A 21,448-nucleotide genomic window follows, 5' to 3' on the forward strand; every position below is an offset into this window, starting at 1 on the left:
CCTAAACGGTTTTGCAGAGAAGCATGACAAATTCTCTTTAAAACTAAATAAAGAAAAACAAGACAAGTGACAATTCATTCAAAAGTGAAAATAGGAAAACTGTCTCAATCAAATCACACTTGTGTGTTCAAAACAGCTGTGTTGATGAGCAAAAGATGTCATAGTACATGAAGAATCCAGAGGCCATTACATCATGTGTAATTATCAAAAATGTGCTCATATTTTCACTAATAAAGAAATGTTTTGTCGCAAACAACTTTCTCATTGTTTCAAGTGTGGTAATAAGCACCACTCTGATTCATGCAGCGTTAATAGTAGCAGAAGATTTCAGAGAACCTGACTAGCAGAGCTCTGGCTGAAGTAGAAGAGAGCTCCACCAAGGTTGACCACTGAGGCTACAGTAAAGACTGGATACCAGCTTCCAGAGTAGGCTACCATAGCTGCAGTGACAGGACCAGCAGCCATGCCAGGCAATGTGGCCTACAGATCATTCAGGGAGGAAACAGAGTGAAATACTGAGAATAGCTTCTTGAAACGAAAGTGTGATTGGCTGACTTTTCAATCCAAAATGATGAGAATACTTGGATGTTAAAAATCATTTGACCCTATCTTAACTGTTGGGGGAGGAGTCAAATTTACCCCCTCTCGACATTTCAGGTGATGATTCCACAACGTGCAAAGATTTTAAACCGCCATTTCATGTCTTTTTTCTTTAAAGTCGCCCTCATATTGTGAGACCTACAAGTTGTATTTGCTACTTCCAGGTACACCATTTTGAAGTTATGCAAATGTTTTGGAAATGCATTTCAGTCCAAAAACAGCTAACATGCAAATTGTATTTCTTTATAAATTGAACCCCCCCCCCCCCTCCCCTCACAAAAACTTGGTCTCAAATAGCCTAGTTAGAATAGGGTTAAAGAGGCAGGGGCCGTATTCTGAGGGCTTATTAAGTGTCTGATTAGCACTTAATCAGCGAATTGGTATTCTGAGAGCTTAATTAAGTAGGGGGTTTATTAACTACCATGACAACAAGCGTTTTGGCAGGGAAAGTCTTACGCACTTGCGCGTATCAATGCGCGTACACCTCTGATAGGACTTAATCACAGAGTTAATTACTAATCGGAATTCTGAGCATGTAATTAAGTATGAAAGTTATGCGGTCTTTGATTACAACCCTTCACCTACGCACGCGAAGAGCTCACATAAAATGACAAAATTCCCGGAAGATCGCCTATATTTCTTTTTTTTCTCTGAATTCTACGGATACCATGACAACAAGACTCAACCGCTCCTCGGTTACAGAAGACGGTAAGCATCGTTGTGGCCGAGAAAAAACTCTGTAATGCGTGATATCGGAGTAACTCCGATATCACGCATTACAGAGTTTTTTCTCGGCCACAAAGATGCTTACCATCTTTGGTAACCGAGGAGCGGTTGAGTCTTGTTGTCATGGTATCCGTAGAATTCAGAGAAAAAAAGAAATATAGGCCATCTTCCGGGAATTTTGTCATTTTATGTGAGCTCTTCGCATGTGTAGGTGAAGGGTTGTAATCAAAGACCGCAGCGTGCGCACAGAGCTCTTGCATTGTAATTGCAGGGGGTGTGTGGATGAGTGCGCAATTGAGGGCATATTTGCACGCATGATCATCATTTTGGGTTCTAACAACGCGTCTGATTGGATGGAATAACAATTAGATGGGAGGAACCTAAGATGATTATAAGAGACTTAATCGTACCTTAATTACGTCCTCAGAATACCGATTTTGCCCATGATTAAGGGCCTATTAACTTCTCGACTTAATTACGAAGTTAATTACAGACTTAATTACGACCTCAGAATACCACCCCAGATCTTACGTTTTTCAAATTTATTTTCCACCACAACTTAGATTAATCTAATAACCCATCATACCTTACAAGATATTAAAGTAAATCTACAATATATGTATTCCTTAATACAGCACACTTCTTATCTTTAATTCCTTTCTTTATTTCCTTCTTTCTTTTTGCAGAAGAAATTCATAACACCTGACATTGACAGTAACATATGAAGAAAAACACGTTTGAAATATGCCAATCAAAAAGGAGCAATTCTATGTGAAGGATGGTAATGGGATGGAAAAAATAAATTTTCACTCTGTTCTGTACTGTTTTAGTAGTACAGAGCATTACAAATGACAAAATCATCAAAAAGTTTAGTGTAAATGTATGTATCATGGGATTTCTAAAATGGGGGGGGGGGGCACCTCCAGATACGTCATGAACAAACTTGAAACTACAGTCCCCAATTTACTTGCAAATAGCACCAACTTGGCCTTGTCACTTCTGATCATAAAGAAGAATATCTTTTAAGATTTCTTCATTTGGGGACCTTAGACAAATAAAGAGTCTTAAGCCCCTGTCACACTTTGCCAGATATGGCAAACGCATGAGAAATGAAAGTTGATTCTTGGCATCCATTGATATCTGTTTACATGTGTTTCATGTCCTTTTTATCCCCTTGATGGACGTTTATCTTCCCGTGATTTCAGTCAGAGCAGCCATGCAAAAAGTTTTGTCTTGCCAAAAACGGATAGCATCGGCTGACCCTTGCCCGATTGTCTTATGTTTTATGCTGTATATGTACTGTACTGTATATGTACTGTCTATATATGTACTGTCATTTTCCATGCATTTCCATCCACCAGGTCTCATGTAGAGTATGTTGCTGCAAGACAATGGAACGGATGGAATGGCTATGTCCAGCACATTGAGCACATACGCATGGTTCTCTGACGTTCGATGTATGTCTCGTGCATCGCCTATTTGTTGCTCATGTGTTTTGTCCCATGGAAATGTGGTTCATAATTCGTTTCTCATGAGTTCCACACGTCCCTCTGTCCTGTACATAATTGCCCCACATGCATTGTTAATTGTTTGTCTTGTTCTCCCCATAACAGTGCATGTACGCTCTTCTAAAACGGAAAATTTACACTTTGTCCCTCCGATGGACGATTTGAACAGATGAGCAAAATATTGCCTGTTTCTTGTACGGTGAGCCTATCTGGCAGAGTGTGGCAGGGCCTTTAAAAGTGACACATAAGTTTCTCACCAGGGTATTTGACACTGCAAATGTAATCCCAGCATGATTTGGTGCAACATCTGCATGGTTGCTCATGTGACCAGAGGAGTTGCAGCCACACAGGCCCAAGGAGATTGAGATGAAGCTGTTTTTAGAGACAAAACAAAATCATATCAAAGATTACATCTCTGACTAGAACACCTCAGACTTCCTAAGATATCAAGCAAACAATGAAAAAAAGGAAAAATGCTATTTTCAGAGACATCATGTGATGACCTTTCATACTGATGACCTCTACATGTGACTCCTCACACCTCTACATGTGACTCCTCACACCTCTACATGTGACTCCTCACACCTCTACATGTGACTCCTCACACCCCTACATGTGACTCCTCACACCTCTACATGTGACTCCTCACCACATTACCCTGACAGAGGTCTAAAGACAAGAAAACTGCCAAGTCATCTTGGTGAAAAAAATTAAAATTGATTTTTGTCTGAATATGAAAAGTTCAAGATCTGATTAAAATGTAGACTGTCAAAACTTCACAATTTAAGGATATCTTTTGATACAAAGTTTATCAGGTTTCCAGAGGTGCATAGTTAAAGCGGTTTATCTTGACGGTTTGTTAGTTTTGATTGCCTCATATCATACATGTCTGCCTTTATCTAGGCTTCAAGATCAATTTCCTCAAACCTATGTTCCTCTTATGGCTGGAACTCAACCATTTCTAAGGGTTTTTTTTTTTGTGTGTGAGTGTGTTTTCATTTTTACAGAAATGAAGACAAACTACAGATCATTAGAAACTTGAGACTCTGAAAAATCATAATACCAGAATTTGGATATGATTGTGCAATGTTGTAATCATCTGTTTATGATGTCGGTTCACAGATCTCATGGCTTGCTATTTAAAACAGACTTGTAAGTTTAGAAAAGATGGCCCAATGTGATGAGATTACAACGACCAATGAAAACAATGACTGTACATTGCATTGCTTTGTAAATAGTGGCTTAAACCAAAGTGTTAAACTGTATTATGTCACGAATAAGGTGAATTGATACAAATTGATCTTTACCATCATACATTGTCCATCTGATGCATGACATCAATGAGTGAATTCCTTCTCACTTTCACTGATTAATGTCATGAGGCATTACCATGCAATGAAGTCTTGAATCACTACAACACTGTATTTCACATCTGGAATTTTTTAGATAATGATATTGGGGAAAGGTGATATTTAAAGCCACAGGTACATACACAGAACAATAACATTTCCAGCCCAAAGTCCCCACATAATATTCATAGGATAGCACTTTTTAATCCTTGTGTTGTATAGAAAGTATTGAGTCACTACTGAAAAGAGAGAGGCATATAGCCATCAATCATCATTCCCTCTCAAAATGTATCAAACTGGGAATACCAGTAATAACATACACACACACATAGCAACATCCTTATCAAAGTGAATACATTGTCATACTATCATATCCTAAAGGAAAGACTTGTAATAGATAATATCATGTTTCAAAGGAAGCTCACCAGACAGCTAAGCCTAATTTATCCACAGAACCAAAGAGCATGATAAAGAGGGCGGGGCCAAGAAGTCCAATGCATGTCATTATTCTCCTGACAGAGAGTACAGTCCAGTGTTTCTTGGTGATCAGGTAGTCTGCATAGTGTCCAGCCGCTTTGTATGGAAAGAAGACGTAGAACACATCCACTCAATCATGGATTCATTACGTCTGTCTTCATATTAGGAAGTCACACAATAACACAATTTTATAATTTTATGTTCACTACGTATGTACATGAGTTTTTAGTGAAAGAAACGAAAACATATCACTGTTTCACGAGTCAAATGAAAAAAACAAAAAAAACAAAAACAAGAATAAACAAAAAACAGGTTACTACTGGTAGTCTAATCATACTGTTTCAACAACTATCCAACACCTGAAATTACTATTTGTTTTGTTGTATCCGTTTACCCTCCAAATCAATAGCACACTCCAGTAACACTCTATTTCATGTATTAAAAATATACCAGCTTATACATAAAGAATGCAAGATACCAGCATGTGAATGGACCTTTGTACTTCAACGTGACATATCAGCTTCCCAATCAATATAAAGCTCCTTCTCAAAGCACTTCCAGTAAGCAGCCCTAATAAACTCGAGTGCAAAGATACATGGATTGCCACTGAAACTTCTCATGGGTGCTTTTGAAAAAACATGACTCGAAGCAAATTGGTTTTAATTTTGTTAAAAATCCTAAAAGAGCCGGGGTTGATGTTTCACACAATAATTCTACAACATGAGAAGACGATCATGAGGCTTCTTGTCCTTTTTTCTTTCAAGGATCATGCAACTTTTGAGACAAAATTTGCTCTGTCCGCGTGTACCGTTATGGAGCCATGCCCATTTTGATAATGGCATGTCACCCCAAAATGGGCACAATTTTGTGAATTTATGTACATTTCCTCGGGAAAACAGTGCTTTGTCATGAAACTCATAAAAATCTGACTAATTTTACTATCCATAACTTTGATTGATCAAATTTATACTAATTATGGTAGAAAAGTGGTCCATGACAGTTCCCATAGAAAAAAGAGGAAAAAAAAGGTAAAAAACTAAGAAATACATAAGCAATTCTGAAAACAACAAAGAAAAGTTGCATTTTGTAGCAAAATGTACAATATAGGTCAAAAATCAAGGTCAAAGGTCAAAGAAGTCAAAGGTCAAAGTTCTGTGTAGAAGTTTTGAAGCGCTCACCTAGTGCCATCACATAAAGCAAACGGAATCAAAATCGGGTTAGAAATGGCAAAGGTAGCATTTTGTAGCAAAATGTACAAGAAAATGTAGGTCAAAAATTAAGGTCAAAATTCTGTGTAGAAGTTTTGAAGCCCTCACCTAGTGCCATCACATAAAGCAAACAGAATTGAAATCGGGTAAGAAATGGCGAAGGAGTAGCATTTTGTAGCAAAATGTACAATAGAGGTCAAAAATCAAGGTCAAAGGTCAAAGAAGTCAAAGGTCGAAATTCTGTGTAGAAGTTTTGAAGCCCTCACCTAGTGCCATCACATAAAGCAAACAGAATCGAAATCAGGTTAGAAATGGCGAAGGAGTAGCATTTTGTGGCCAATGTACAATATGGGTCAAAAATCAAGGTCAAAGGTCAAAGAAGTCAAAGGTCAAAATTCTGTGTAGAAGTTTTGAAGCCCTCACCTAGTGCCATCACATAAAGCAAACGGAATTGAAATCGGGTAAGAAATGGCGAAGGAGTAGCATTTTGTAGCAAAATGTACAATACAGGTCAAAAATCAAGGTCAAAGGTCAAAGAAGTCAAAGGTCAAAATTCTGTGTACAAGTTTTGAAGCCCTCACCTAGTGCCATCACATAGAGCAAACGGAATCGAAATCGGGTTAGAAATGGCGAAGGAGTGGCATTTTGTAGCAAAATGTACAATATAGGTCAAAGGTAAAGGTCAAAGGTCACAACTGAAATTCTGCGTAGAAGTTTCAAAGCTCCCATGTAGTGCTATCATATAAAGCAAACAGAATCAAAATTGGCTCATAAATGACAGAGAAGTAGCAAATTGAAGATTTTGATCACACCCGGACGGACACACGGACGGACACACGGACACACACACGTACGGAGCCCGTTTCATAGTCCCCTGCTCGAACTCGTTCGGCGGGGACAATAAAATATATAAGAATCTACCTTCCTTTTGGAAGTTTTTACGATGTACAATTGTTGAATATATTAAAACAGATACACAAACCACAATAAAAAAAAACTTCAAAGCTTTTGATTAGTGTTTAACAGGCTAAAATAAGATATAGGGGTTAATTGGCATAATTAATTGATTTGAATTAAATACTGATAATTTCAAATACTCTTGTGACAGAATCTTGTAGATTATGACGTGGGTGTCACACGTACCAACTGATGGCCAAGATCCTGGGGGGATGGGGGTGGAATCAGCCCACCTAGACTAAATGGGCTATGAGTCTGATACATCAGTCCTTTCATTATTCAACCATACTTATACGTAACAGGGCCAAAACATGGATATTCCAGACCTGTTTCCTAAGGTTTCTTTAATCATTTGCTTTCATGATCTACTCACCTACACCAAATAACGAGTTCATGAGATACGGCAGTGCAGTAAAACTAACATCTTGCTTGTTGGCTCCTAAATGCCTCTGTAAGTATGTTGGTAACCATGACAACACAATATAGTTTGACCAGTTCATGGCAAAGTGGGCAATATACATTGCCCACAGTGGACGATGTGAGATGTAGCTTGTCCAGTACACGCTGTTTGTTGTGTCAACCTGGTTAGGAATCACAAGAGAAAAAATAACAGTATCATGTCAAGGAAAATAAAGGCTTGAAATGAGGTATGGTGTATATGTATGCAGTCACACATGGAATTCTCTCTCTCCATTAAAAAAACAAAAAAAACAATTTTGGGTAATCTAGATAATCACTGTGAAATCAACTGTTTTCATTTGTACTGAACAAACCTTTGGCATAAGGAGCATTTCTGGATCATTGTCAGGACTGTCCTTTGGGTAGAACATTACCCAGATCACCACCCACATGAGTCCAATAGCACCAAAGGTGTAGAACATCATGGCCCAGGAGAGACGGGGGCAAATCTACCAAAACAAAGAAATTTGAATAGAATTCATCATGTGTACAGAAATGTTACAAATGAACACTGAGTTTCTACCAGAAGGCCCTATTTGTATGTTCAGGTTAAATAGATCATAGATCACACAAAGTGCGACAAACATGCAATTTCATAATCATGTAAAATATGCATTTGCCTGACTAAATGATCTTTTTTCTAAACCAGTTGAGGACGTGTCCCGAGTAAACTTGGTCAAGTGTCTATGGGAAATGCATGTTGTAGCAAAACCAGTCTGTCCTCAACTGGTTAAGTTCCATAAAAAATGCAAAAACATGTACAAATCTATACAAACACTTAAAAACAAGCAGACTGCAAGAATGTAATATACATGCTAGGAATTTACTTCTATACACTAAGAACAACCACCAAGGCAAACGCCAGACAATGTCTGGCCTGCATATCGCACTTTGTGAGTACTAGTGTTTTTCAAGGTAAGTTTATCGACCGTTTGACCTTTGACCTTGTCAGCCTGCACCAATAATCTAATATGACCAGCATCTTTAGATGATGTATATGTGGTCTGAATTTGGTGGTCATAGCTCAAGGCTGTGGAAGGAATATAATTATTGAGACCACAATACTGTGAGTACAATGCTTTAGGTATACCAGGGAAAGTTCATTGAACTAATGACCTCTGACCTTGGCGGACATCACCATATTACACCTTGACGAGCATTTTTAGGCTATGTATCTGTGGTGTTAATTTGGTGGTCATAATTCAAAGCTGTGGAAAGTTATAGAGAGTACACCAAATTGTTGACGCCACCATCATCACAGACAAAGACAACGGAAGAGTGATGCATATGTCTCGCTTCCACTATGCAGGCAAGACAAAGGCTGCGTTCATCATCTTTCCCATCTTTGAACCATGTTTCAATACCCACTATCAAAACATGTTTGCAAAGACCTTTCAGATTGTGTTTCTCCAGATGTTGCATTTATCATATTTATAATAAGTCGAGAGGGAGGCCTTGTCACTGTGCAGCTCCATTGCACAGCTTGACCTGAGGAGGTGTATGTTTATTTTTGCAAATGATCCCAAATATACATCCAGGGACAAACTTTTCAATGTAACCCTTTACTTGGCCGGGGGGGCGATGAATTGCTATTGCGGAAAGCTATCGCTGCGATGTTCCATGAATTTTTTCTTTCGAGTCTCCCGCATTTTTTAACACCAAATTTGGGATGCTGGGGCGTGCCGTTCTGAAGTTGCGCATAAATACATTGTACGTACATGTATGTCAGACCAAAAATTGCTCAAAAATGTGAATTCGTGTTCAATTCCAATGCAAACTGTGCTTAGAGGCAAATTTCATAAAAGCATGATTATTTTGAGGTTTTACTGATTAAAATCAATTAATAACATTTTTTCCTGTTTGGAACAATGTTGGGGACAAATTTCATCGAAAAAAGAATGAAAAATATAAAGGTGAAAAAAGAATGAAAAATATAAAGGTGAAAAAAGGAAATATATAAGAAATTCAAAAAACAATAAAATACTTAAGAATTTTTCCCATGGCACTATTTTTCTTCTCTTACATTTGCTAAGGGCACTAAAAAGAATATTTACATAAAAAATGTGCCTGTTTTGTGGTTTATTTAGTGATTTATACCAAATTGTCTGATTTCATCAGCATTATGCATAATTTAGCATACTTTAGCATAAATGATAATATCGTTCGAAAAATTAACTTCATGGTACATTAGATCACGTCATAGGCAATGTGTGCACCAATTTTTTTGTCACGATCGCATGGTTGAAAGCTGAGATCTGGAGGGGTGGCCTGGGAGGCCCTTCTGTTAAAGTTTGTGGCCATCACTTGCCTGTAGCACTTCAACCAAAATAATAATAATAATAGATAAATAAATAAACAGATAATCAAAAACTTTCAGAAGACTGCTCTGCATAACCAGATTACCATGGCAACCATTTGGTAAAATTTGACTCACCATCAAAATACCTCAAATTCCTGTGACATAGAGTTCACTGTAGGTATGAGAGAGGTTTAAGCTCTTCATCGCATCACATGAATATTCTGAAGAGTTGGATGGCACTTTCCAGAAGTTTGTATGGTGAGCAAAATTCAATGTACAAAGCATATTCAAAAGTAGAAAAAGGGAAAGGTCACATGAGAGGGCATTTCCATTGGAGTCTTTATACATTTTGTAGGCCCTCTGTCTTACCAAAGCAGCCACGGTCTGCCCAACTGAGCCTAAAGCCACCAGGTAACCAAACGAGGTAGATCTCTCATCAGGGTGTACATTGTGAGCAAAAATGTGGAAGATAGTTGGCAAGCAAAATCCCTCCGCAAAACCAAGGATCATTCTCGACATGACAAGAACCTGATGGTAAAGAACAAAAACATAAGACCACATGGAACTAATTCAACTTGTAATCTTTCACGATATATAATTGCATAGGCATTGAAAAAGGATATGGGTTTTGCTCATCTAAGTTGTGAATACCTAATCATAAGCAGCACACACTGAAACAATGCTACAAACTCATTTGCACGCTTGCCAAAGACAACTGAAACTGTTGGGCAAAGAAACTGTATGAATGAAAGGAGACATGCCTCTCAAGAGTACGATTTCCTTGCCTTGATGCTTTTTAAACATGAGAGAGAGAAATTTAAACCGTCTTACAGTGACCAGCACGAGCCTTCCAATAATATAGCTACTGAATATCATTGTTGATATGAACCACCTTTGCAATGGCTTATTAGCATTAGCATGCACATATTCAAGTCATATAATAATAATTTTACATAAACAATAAAGATATCAATACTGTAGGTCTTAAAATCCCCTTACAGACAGCCAGCATTCAAGGACAAGTCCACATTCATAGACATGTGGATTGTGTGAATGCGTATTAGCAGAGCAAATCAGTGAAAGTTTGGGGGAATTCAGACAATCCGTTCAAAGGTTATGAATTATTGAGGTTTCTGCTCAGTCACTGCTGGATAAGAAGACTACTACAAAATATGTACAGCTTGCAGTGGTGGATCCAGAGGGAGTGCTCCCAGCATGCAACTTCTCCCCCCCCCCCCCCATATTTTCGTTTAAACAAAAGAAATGAAAAGACCAAAATGGGGGCGTGTGCACCCCTTCCCACCCCCCCCCCCCCCCACCCCTTACACTTTGATTTTGTAAAGGCACCTCCTCTTTAAGGAATTCCTGGATCTGCCCCTGGCTTGTGATGTCCAATGTGAGGAACAATAAAGAAAATATAAACAAAATTCAACATATTTCACTTTCCTCACATAATACAAGGACACTTGACTTGCCTCTTTCAGAAGGCAGGGGGAAAGATATTATCATTTGTAAGTGACAAGTAAATGAAATGTGCACTTTTTTCCCCAAAAAAATGAAATTTTGTGAAATTTTCTTTATATCTTCTCTATATTGTTCTAGACATCATACACTGTAGTAGTCTTCTCTTCCAGCAGTCACTGCGCAGATACTTTAAAAATTCATAATTTTCGAACAGACTGTCTAATTTTCCCCAAACTTTCACTAATATGTACTACTAATCTTGCTGGGTTCACTCAATCCACATGTACATGAAGGTGGACTTGCCCTTTAAATCATGGCTTTATAAATGCAATTTTACATGATAATACCAAAACGTTTAATTATGATGGTAATTTCTGTCTTGACACCTCTACTTTTATAATGGACTATAATACACAGATATTGCTGAAATCAAAACTACAAACCAACATAAACTTTCATTCTATTTCACCAAATTGGTATATAATTCAAAAGCTTTCTCAGGTCAGAAATTCTGTCATTGGTGATTGAAATTTTGAGGTTTGTTGCATGTGTACAGTTCTGAGACAAAAGGGTGAAGTTTTGGCGATGCTACATGACTTACTGTGAATGATCCTCCTACAACAGGGGTGATAAATGTAGAAAATGACCACACTGCTACTGCTACACCAAGAGTGAGCTTGCCCCCAAACCTCTGTGCAGCTTTACCACCTATAATCTGGAAAGACAAATTGGAGAGAAATATCATAATTAGGCTTCTCTGAACAACTAAGTACCCCCAGCACTTGGTTAATTGCAACAGTTGTACCTTGTATTGTACAAACAAAAGTGCCTTTATTTTCACAAAGCTTTGTTCTACATATTACCACTGATACAAACATTATTGGATATTACAATAGAAACATGAGTAATTATCTCATTTTCCATGTTCAGCTTGCCAGTCTAGTTAAAATTTTGTAAGGATGAATTCTAATAAGACTTTTCTTTTTTCTAAACTGTGAGCTATAACCAGTCTTTACACCACTTTGAGAGGCAGGTATATGAAAATTATACATCACTTTAATGTGAAATAATTTTGAACAGTAACTGCTAAATTTTTCTTCAATACCTTCATGAAAAGCAGTAGGCTTAGTCAAGGTAGGTTCATAAGCTATGCAAAGAAGAAGACAGAGAATGATGCATTGTCAGGAATAACTGAAAAATGCGCCTCTGAATCAGTTAACAGAAATACTACCACCACTACTACTCCTACTTACTACAAATACCACTAGGAATGTATGACTACTAAAAGTATTACTTACTACTAATACTATTCTATCATAATTATCACATTTATGCAAACTCATATAGCGTAATGTCTTGCTATGATGTACCATTTAGAATTCATTCTTTCCCTGATTTAAGGACACTTGAATCGACTACATTATCAGAATTTCCATTGAAACTGAAACATAACAACTTCAGGCGACAGTATTCCACACAAAGGACGGTGAATGTACTTAATGCTGATAAGTGTGCCCAGTATCTAATGATAAAACAAAGGAGACAAACTGAACCTGACTGCTAATGTAGCCATAAGCGAATGCACTAAGGATCCAGCCCTGGAGAGACATGTTCCATCGGTAGACGTCAGCCATGGGCACGATGGCAATAGGCATTATGACACGATCGGCAGCATTGATGAAGTTTGCCAATGAGCAAAGTGCCACAATCCGAATGGACTTACTCAGAGGCATACTGATACCTGGAACAGCTTTGCTTGTTCTAGATACAAATAATAAAGATATGTGAAAATCAGTGAATATATCTAATTAGCACATATAACAAAACAAGAGACACACATTTTACTTTCTACCCCTTGGGTTAAAAATAAGTAAAAATGACCAACTCTAGGTACTAGCACAAAATGGTCACAATCATGCACAGTCTGTATCTATTATCAGCATTGAACCAAGATTCCCTTAGAATTGAGACAATATCATTTAAAATCTTCCTTTCCAGAAAAAAATAATACTGAGGAATATACTTATAACATCATATTTTCAGAATGTCTCGGTGAATCAACCAGGGAATTGACTTGTTTCTCCACACAGCAATTCATTATTAGGTATTCTTCAAGTGACATGTCCAATCACACTGGGTCATTGATACATATGCAGAGCATATGAGTTGTGTCTGATGAAACTGCAACTGTGCTGCAGCAGTAGAGCTGAGCTCTTAGTACCAATTACAAAAGCAGTGCAATGTGTCATGATATTGGTCCTTCACATCTAGATACATTGTACAGTGTACCAGCAAACACTGCAACCCTTTATTGATCTCATGTCACCCTACTAGATTATTAATAGCGGAGTAAAGTATGCCTTGTGATTGGTTAGATTGCATCATGTGATTGTGGAAAAAATTCGGTACAGTAACACACATTTGTACCACTTTCCTGAACGCTTTACACAGCGTGTCTACGCTTTGTCTAGATATGATGCAGAGATTCATGCAGTGAGGAATGTACAATTGTAGTAGTCCTGAGTCAACAAGGCCAAGCCTTTCAACATATGCGTGCGTAGAGCACAGAATACAGAAAGTATGCTATTCTGCTCAACAATACATATTTATACATGGCTGTGTCAGTGGTAATGGAAGTAAACAAGACATCGTTACTCGAGTTCTGTGTACGAGAAATCAGTATGGTGAGTCTAATGATGTTAGATCCAGTACCACTTCTAGGGCCTCGACCTAGGAAAAATGCATTGTAGATCAAGGAGCCTATTTACTACACCAATTAGGGCATGTTCTATTGATGCACTAGTACTGGACTATAGAACTCCAAATACCAGAACAAGATTATCCATTGTGGGTTGGTTTATTATTCTTTAAAAAGGAAATCCAGTCCAAATATAAGTTAGTCTGATTAAAAAAAAAAGAGCAACGTTCAACGGTAAAAATTTTACTGAAATCAGATGAAAAATAAGGAAGTCATGAAATTTAGAAGTTTTGGTAATTTCTGCTAAACAGTTCTTGTACAGTGGGTATTAATATGCAAACGAACGGGCTAACCATGTCATTCCCTCACAAATTTCATCGATCGTGTACAAAAAAATGACGAAAATGTGTTATTTGTCATCTGATGAAACACGGAAGTGGCATGAAAAATGAGAAAATTAGCACTCAAGCCTTTGTTTGTTTGTTTGTTGTTGTTGTTTTTTTTTTTGCTTGTCAGCCAATTCACACCAGTAGTGGTACAAGAAAATGCCAGCTAAGGCCTTTTTTCTTTCTTTCCTTTGCTTGTCAGCTGATGAAGCCTAGAAGTGGCACCAGAAATATAAACTGCCCCCCCCCCCCCCCCTTTCAAAAACACAGACCCGGCCCTGGCTCGGGATAGGTCCCTATGCTCCCTTGCTTTGCGCCCCCTCCCCTTTTACAGAATTCCTGGATCCACCCCTGCCTAGATTGTGTTACTTTTAAAGGGGATGGCTAGTACACATTGTAACTGATCAGTGGGAATCATTGGGAATGATGGGGGATGATTGTTCCAATCCTCGTGGGATTCATTTAAGAGTACATTTGTTGTGTGAAAATTATTTGCTTCAGAGTGGTCTCATATTCAAGTAATGTGCAGTTCAATGTTTCCAGGTTAGTATGCCTGTACAGTGACGGGGTGATCGTTAACGATTAACGTTATCGTTATCGTTAACGATTGATACAGTGGCGTGCGGTGGGCCGATTTCCACACGCCGTAATGGCATCTTTCACACTTCCTTTCTCCCTTTTTTCCTTTGTTTTTTTTTTTTCCTTACATGGAACTCTATGGAACTCTCTCTTATTGTAGGAAAGACTTCCTAATGAGTCAGTTATGTTCCTTGACTAATTTACCCATAAATACAACCCTAACCTAACCCTAAACCTAGGCTAGGGCCTTAAACAAGTTATAACCTAACCCTGCTTGCTAATTAAGGCACGGACACGGATGCATGCGCACTGCCCTGAAGAGATGCCTAGTTCTGCTGGTTAGTATAATTACGGAACAGACGAGACCAGATCAGATCCTAGCTGGCTTTAAAGACAGAAAGATCTGTCTGTCCGAAGGAGTCTTTTATGTTTTTTGACGTTGTCGCTCTCCTCGCAGGGGATCCATGAAGCCAGATGCCGTTTCCGCGGAACAAATCCCTGACCACCAGATACAGCTACCGATCTTTCAGTCAAGCTTTTAGATTAGGTACATTTGTACTATGTGTAAATTCAATGCCTACATTGTAACCGTTACATCTAACATCAATTACCGCTTACTGGCTTAGTCGCCACTTGCGTGTATTTCCAATGCACTCCCAGGTTGGTGAACTAACGATAGGCACTGTATTACAGTTGTAGTTCGCTAGCCATAGCGCACCACGTATTAGTAGCCATAGGCGCCGGAAGTGGGGGGGCAGGGGGGGCAGCCGCCCCCCCAATCCAAAAAGTGGGGGGGCAAAACGCATTTTTGCCCCCCCAAAAAGCCCCCCCCCCAAAAAAAAAAAAAATAATAATAATAATAATGATAATAATAAAAATAAATGAATAAATAAAGAAAATAAAATAAATATGTATATATATTAATAAAAGGGAAAAAGTATGGCTACAAACGGCAGCTTTTGGACTGTAAAATGTCAAAATTTTCAAGCTCGCTCGCTTCGCTCGCTCGCATCCAGCAGTTGAGCCCGGTGCGCATCCCCCTTAATTTCTAAAGCGAAAAACATAGCTACGACGGCAGTTGTTGGACTCTAGAATGTCAAAATTTTCAAGCTCACTCGCTTCGCTCGCTCGCATTGAATCGTTATGCCATTCTCCTAATGTTGCTGACAGTAATTGCCAGTAGTTGCGCCCGATGCCCCCACCCCTTAATTTCCAAAGCGAAAGATAAATATAGCTACAAACGGGAGTTTTGGGACTGTAAAATGTCAAAATTTTCAAGCTCGCTCGCTTCGCTCGCTCGTATTGAATCGTTATGCCACTCTCCTAATGTTGTTGCCAGTAATTGCCAGCAGTTGCGCCCGATGCCCCCCCCCCCCCCATTAATTTCCAAAGCGAAAGATATAGCTACAAACGGGAGTTTTGGGACTGTAACATGTCAAAATTTTCAAGCTCGCTCGCTTCGCTCGCTCGCATTGAATCGTTATGCAACTCTCCTAACGTTACTGCCAGTAATTGCCAGCAGTTGCGCCCGATGCCCCCCCTTAATTTCCAAAGCGAAAGATATAGCTACAAACGGGAGTTTTGGGACTGTAACATGTCAAAATTCTCAAGCTCGCTCGCTTTGCTCGCTCGCATTGAATCCTTATGCCATTCTCCTAATGTTGCTGCCAGTAATTGCCAGCAGTTGCGCCCGATGCACCGCCCCATCAATTTCCAAAGTGAAAGATATAGCTACAAACCCCAGTTTTGGGACTGTAGAATGTCAACATTTTCAAGCTTGCTCGCTTCGCTCGCTCGTATTGAATCGTTATGCCATTCTCCTAATGTTGCTGCAAATAATTGCCCGATGCGCCCGATGCGCCCCCATTTATTTCCAAAGCGAAATATATAGCTACAATTAAAACTCCAGTTTTGGAACTGTAGAATATCAAATTTTCAAGCTCGCTCGCTTCGCTCGCTCGCATTTTATTGTTATGCCATTCACCTTATGTTGCTGACAGTATATAATTTGTCAATCGTTTCACACCGTCAGTCCATAATCCACGTAAGGAAAACTTACAATGTTCCTCAATGACTGCGTTGTTGAATGTATCACATTCCGTAATGTATTGTAGTCCCATTATTGCTCACGCACACACGCACAAGCATACAGACCGTCAAAATTACTTGATGGTACCCCCCATGTTTCGACCCACCGTACGCCACTTTACATATATATACATATATACATATACATATATATATATATATATATATATATATATATAATAGATGTGTGTGCATGTGTGTGTGTGTGTGTGTGTATGTGTATATTGTGTAACATATGCATGGTCTAATCTTGAGCCCCCTCCAGTGTTTGCCCCCCCCAATCCAAAACTGCTTCCGGCGCGCCTGTTAGTAGCGGATGTGTTATACACACACTTTAAAAGTTCAATGTAGGATGCATTGTGCATCATCGCGTTTGAACAACTTTGTTAATCTGCCACCTGAAATCCATTCCAAATCAAAAACATTCTCGCATTAAGAATGGTTTTGTCACCTATTACTTATGGTGAAATACATTTGGATTACAATTATTTGTGTGTTCATGGAGGAAAAAGGTGAATCAGGAATGTCTTTTGAGAGCAATGAAAATCCGTCGCCCCAGTTGATCTCCAATCGCGGCGCACGTTACATGCGATGTGAATGTCTGGTGACTTTATAGGTAGTGGCGACTTAACGGTAATCGACGTTAGAATCTTTATATACGGTACGTATAGATATGGTACTACTGGACAGCATGGTAACTCCAGACATGCACATTTTTGCGTACTAATGACATTCAATAAGCGCAACACCTCATATCATAGATTATCAGCCTCACAGATCAAATTATTAGCCACACAGAACTGAAATTGCAAAATAATGCAACAAAAAAATGTAAACACGCAAAAAAATTGACATTTTAATTTACCTCTGATTTCGAAGAAGTTGTTGATTTTTCACAAGGTTTTATCGCGTGAACTGTTCAAAATGTTGAAGTACAGGTCTAAGACCCCGTTTACACCGCCTGACAACTTTTAGGCCGGCCCAAATTGCGGTACTCGGTGTGCATTTACACCGAGAATTTGGGCCGGCCTATATATAAATATTCTGACAGTAATAGCGGCGCTCTGCATGTGAACAATGATTTACATAATTGGAGCGCGCCTGCGGGAAATGTGTATTGTGTACGTATGCAATTCTGTGAACATCAATCCTCAATTTTAGTACTGACGTTCTAGCATAGTACCTAAACCTATACTATTTTTTTTTCATAATTTTAAAATGTCACTAAATTCGTAATCCTTCAGTGGTTTGTTAGCCGCGGTTTCATCCAACCTCAATCAGGTCAGGAGCATAGGCCTAACGTTACACAAAATTATTTTCATCTTCGTCACGATCACTTTTACTAACATGATACTGAATACCTGGGGATGTAATGACTATTTTGTCCGAGACAGAGCATGGATTTTGGGATAATTCAAATCACAAATAACGTCACATCACCGCCACTACCCAACAAAAATCAATTTCACAGTTTCTCACCATCCTTACCTATGCACAAATTTTCTGGAGTGAGGAAAAAAAAATTACAGAGATGAAACATTGTGAGACATTGCAGGACAGAATTCTCCGCTCCTTCAAGACAAGACAAGACAAGACAAGACAAGACAGCATGCACAATATAAGCACTCATAACATTACGCAATTACGTCACGATCGCTGCGGAAGGGAAGCAGGACTCGCATTTGGTACCGCATTTGGGCCAGCGTGCGATTACACCGAGAACAGGTCAGCCCAGGGCCGGCCCGAGACAACCTCCGGAGCTTGTCCAAATGCGGGACCAAATTTGGTACCGCATTTGGGCCAGCGTGCATTTTTCACCGACTTTTAGGCCGGCCCTGGGCCGCCCCAAAAGTCGGTGTAAACGGGCTCTAAGACATTATACCTTAAAGGGACTGTACAGTACTGGTTGAGGTAGGGATTCATGTTTTGAACATTCCTAAGTGAGATAATGAAAAGCCTGTTATGAAATATGAAAGAGCATGTAATTTCAAGAATGATTCAACATTTATTTGATGAAAATTGGTTTTCAAATGGCTGAGATATCCAAACAAGTGCTAATAATAAAAGGTGACATGCCACAACTTAATAGGATCTCTTTGTTTCACCTTGTTTTTGGATATCTCAGCCATTTCAAAACCGATTTTCATCGAATAAACTTTTGATACCCCTTAGAACTGCATTCCCCCTTACATCTCATAGAGCGGTTTCTGAATATCTCGCAAAATGTTAAAAGCTAAATCTACACCTCGACCAGAACTGTACACACCCTTTAAAATACGAAATTTGAGCCTCATTTGCCGATTTTTTTCTTTGTCCGCTCGGTAAGAGTGTGTACGGTGATTCATGGGTATGAATTGTGTTTCTAGCGCAAGGATAAGGTGCCAAAGACGGTGATTATTCCATTACGAAAATCATGTCCAGAATTATAATACGATTTTACACCGTGCAAAAAGACAACTTTCTTGGAGAGGGGTAGATTCTAGATATGTCAGGACTGTAAATTCAAAGTTTATTTGAAGTCAAATTTCTATTTTCCCAAAATCATGAAAATCGCAGAGAATAATGTTCATGATTTTACCGAATTCGTAATTTTCAGGACTTTGTGGATAACAGGTGCTATTTCGACCGAAATTTCACCCTCTGAGTACAGAATTTAGAGCCACCAAAAAAAAAAAAACAACGTCTGGGGTATCTCCTACTAGTCCTATCATGCATAGTACACCACCAGCTACCACCACTGCACCAGCATCATCAATATGCTGGTTGTAATGTATGGGACAAGCTTAATCCTCCTTCTTTGCTTGAATTCCTCCAGTCAGGAGAACTGCTAAAGTTGCAGAGTTGTCTAAAATGTGAGGTCTATGAATGAATGAATAGTCACAAGGTCACAGGATAAAAATAGGAAAACAACAGGATAACAATTATGGTACTGGTACTACACGGCTATACGTTTGGTATGTACATGTATCATTATGTCGAAAAGAAAGCTCAGAAAGCCTCAGAGATAGGTTATGAAACAGAGGGGGGTTTTTCCAGTCAGAGAGGGAGATAGTGCCTTTAGTGGAGTTGCAGCAAGATCCAAGAGTGGGTCTGGTAAAGCACTCGGGTGGTGTTGCAGTTTTGGTGAGGTGTGTTTTCTATCGCTTTTGGCCACTTGTTAATGTTGGTGAGCTGAGGAAGCTGTCTCTGTCTCTGAGGTTTTGTACAGTGAGCATTCACCCACCAGGTGGGTAACTGTTTCATCAGTGCAGCCAGCATCCTGCATTCCTGGGCTTGTTTTGCCTCTTATGATGTGAAGGCGAGAGTTGGTTGGATATATAAATTATAATACCCCGCTGAGCAGTTGGGCTTTGATGGTCTGAGTTGTGAGGGAATGATGCATGATCATTCGAGACACTGATCATCTGATGGAGGGCAGGATTCAATGTTCATGACCCAGGACGGTGTGGACAGTACAGCTGTTCTGTAGGTGCAGTGATGCCATGGCTTTGTGCTAACTGCCTTCCTGGTGATGTCTGTGCGATGGAGAGTTCTGTGTGTGCTCTTCCACGGCACTTCTCACCATCGATTTCCAGGTGTGTGGAGGGGGTGGTGAAACTTGGTGACAAGTTCATCGATGGGAGGGAGTTCGTACAAGCAAACTAACGCACTTTACAATATATGGGACTGAACAATAAGCATTGATAAACGCCCGACAACGCAACGTCACGTAGACTCCAACGTCGTTAGTGTCACACCAAGAGTCTAAGAGTCCTACTTACAAAACCTTGAACAGTCTCACGCTTGAATGGAAATACATACATTTACCTGTGTGAATAAGCCTAGATATGTCATGCCAAACACTCGATGTGTAAATTACAAAGAAATACATTACCTTCTGAAGAAGTTCAAAATGATGCCGCGTAACACGTCGCACTTCAATTCAATGTACAATTACATGTACGTACGTATACTCACCCAACGCGAACTCAAGATCCTCCGCTCGCCGCCGGTACATCGTACCAATGTCCGTAAAAAGTGCGGGGGGGGGGGGGGGGGGGGATGGTGGGAGGGAATGGCCGAGCCTGGGGAACGCAGCGCTGCTCCCCACCCCCCCCCCCCCACCCCACCCCATTCCCCCACCCCGCAAACTCTGGTGAGCTCGCGGTCACCAATATCTATATAGGGACTCTAGGGAAATATTATAAACACTATCGATCAGTGGTGGAGCTCCTCGTCCAGTGCAATGGTGCTATTAGGCACAAAATGTCGGAGGTAAAAATGTCAGGGGTAAGAATATATTGGGGCCTATACTAATGTCATGACACAGCTCACAGTGTGATGTAATGTCAAGAGTTAAAAATGATTAATAAAAAAAAAACGAATTGCCTTTAGAAATTGTTATCTTGGCATCTACTTTAATAAGTTCATGTTTAATGCATACTACTACCTTGTTTGATTTATCAAGTTATAATGCATTCATTGTTTTATTCTTTAATTGTTTGTATGTGATATTAAGCCTTTTCTTCGATAAAGACATAAAAAATGATTAATGCAATGTTGTTCATTTATTCATATATTTAACTGTATTTCCATGGGTGTATGCAAGGGGGGGGGGTAGGGAGGGTCGTACGACCCCCCCCCCCCCCCCGCCCAAATTTTCAAAAAGGT

At 39.4% G+C, this 21,448-nt stretch overlaps 1 protein-coding gene across 1 annotated transcript; it reads right to left on the bottom strand.

Annotated features, from left to right (window-relative positions):
- Positions 1-218: 218 nt before the first annotated feature.
- Positions 219-20,705, bottom strand: LOC139720673 (sialin-like). The gene is made up of 9 exons (XM_071632032.1): positions 20,673-20,705; positions 12,601-12,808; positions 11,649-11,762; positions 9,953-10,111; positions 7,599-7,733; positions 7,199-7,406; positions 4,609-4,756; positions 3,092-3,206; positions 219-480 (listed from the first exon to the last, which is right to left on the bottom strand). Exons 2-9 carry the CDS (start codon positions 12,778-12,780, stop codon positions 328-330), a joined length of 1,212 nt encoding a protein of 403 aa, XP_071488133.1. The 5' UTR covers positions 12,781-12,808; positions 20,673-20,705; the 3' UTR covers positions 219-327.
- Positions 20,706-21,448: the final 743 nt, after the last annotated feature.

Source organism: Diadema antillarum, unplaced genomic scaffold, assembly GCF_040938485.1.
Source record: "Diadema antillarum isolate AM-2024a unplaced genomic scaffold, OU_Dant_1.0 scf00000011, whole genome shotgun sequence".
NCBI lineage: Eukaryota > Metazoa > Echinodermata > Echinoidea > Diadematoida > Diadematidae > Diadema > Diadema antillarum.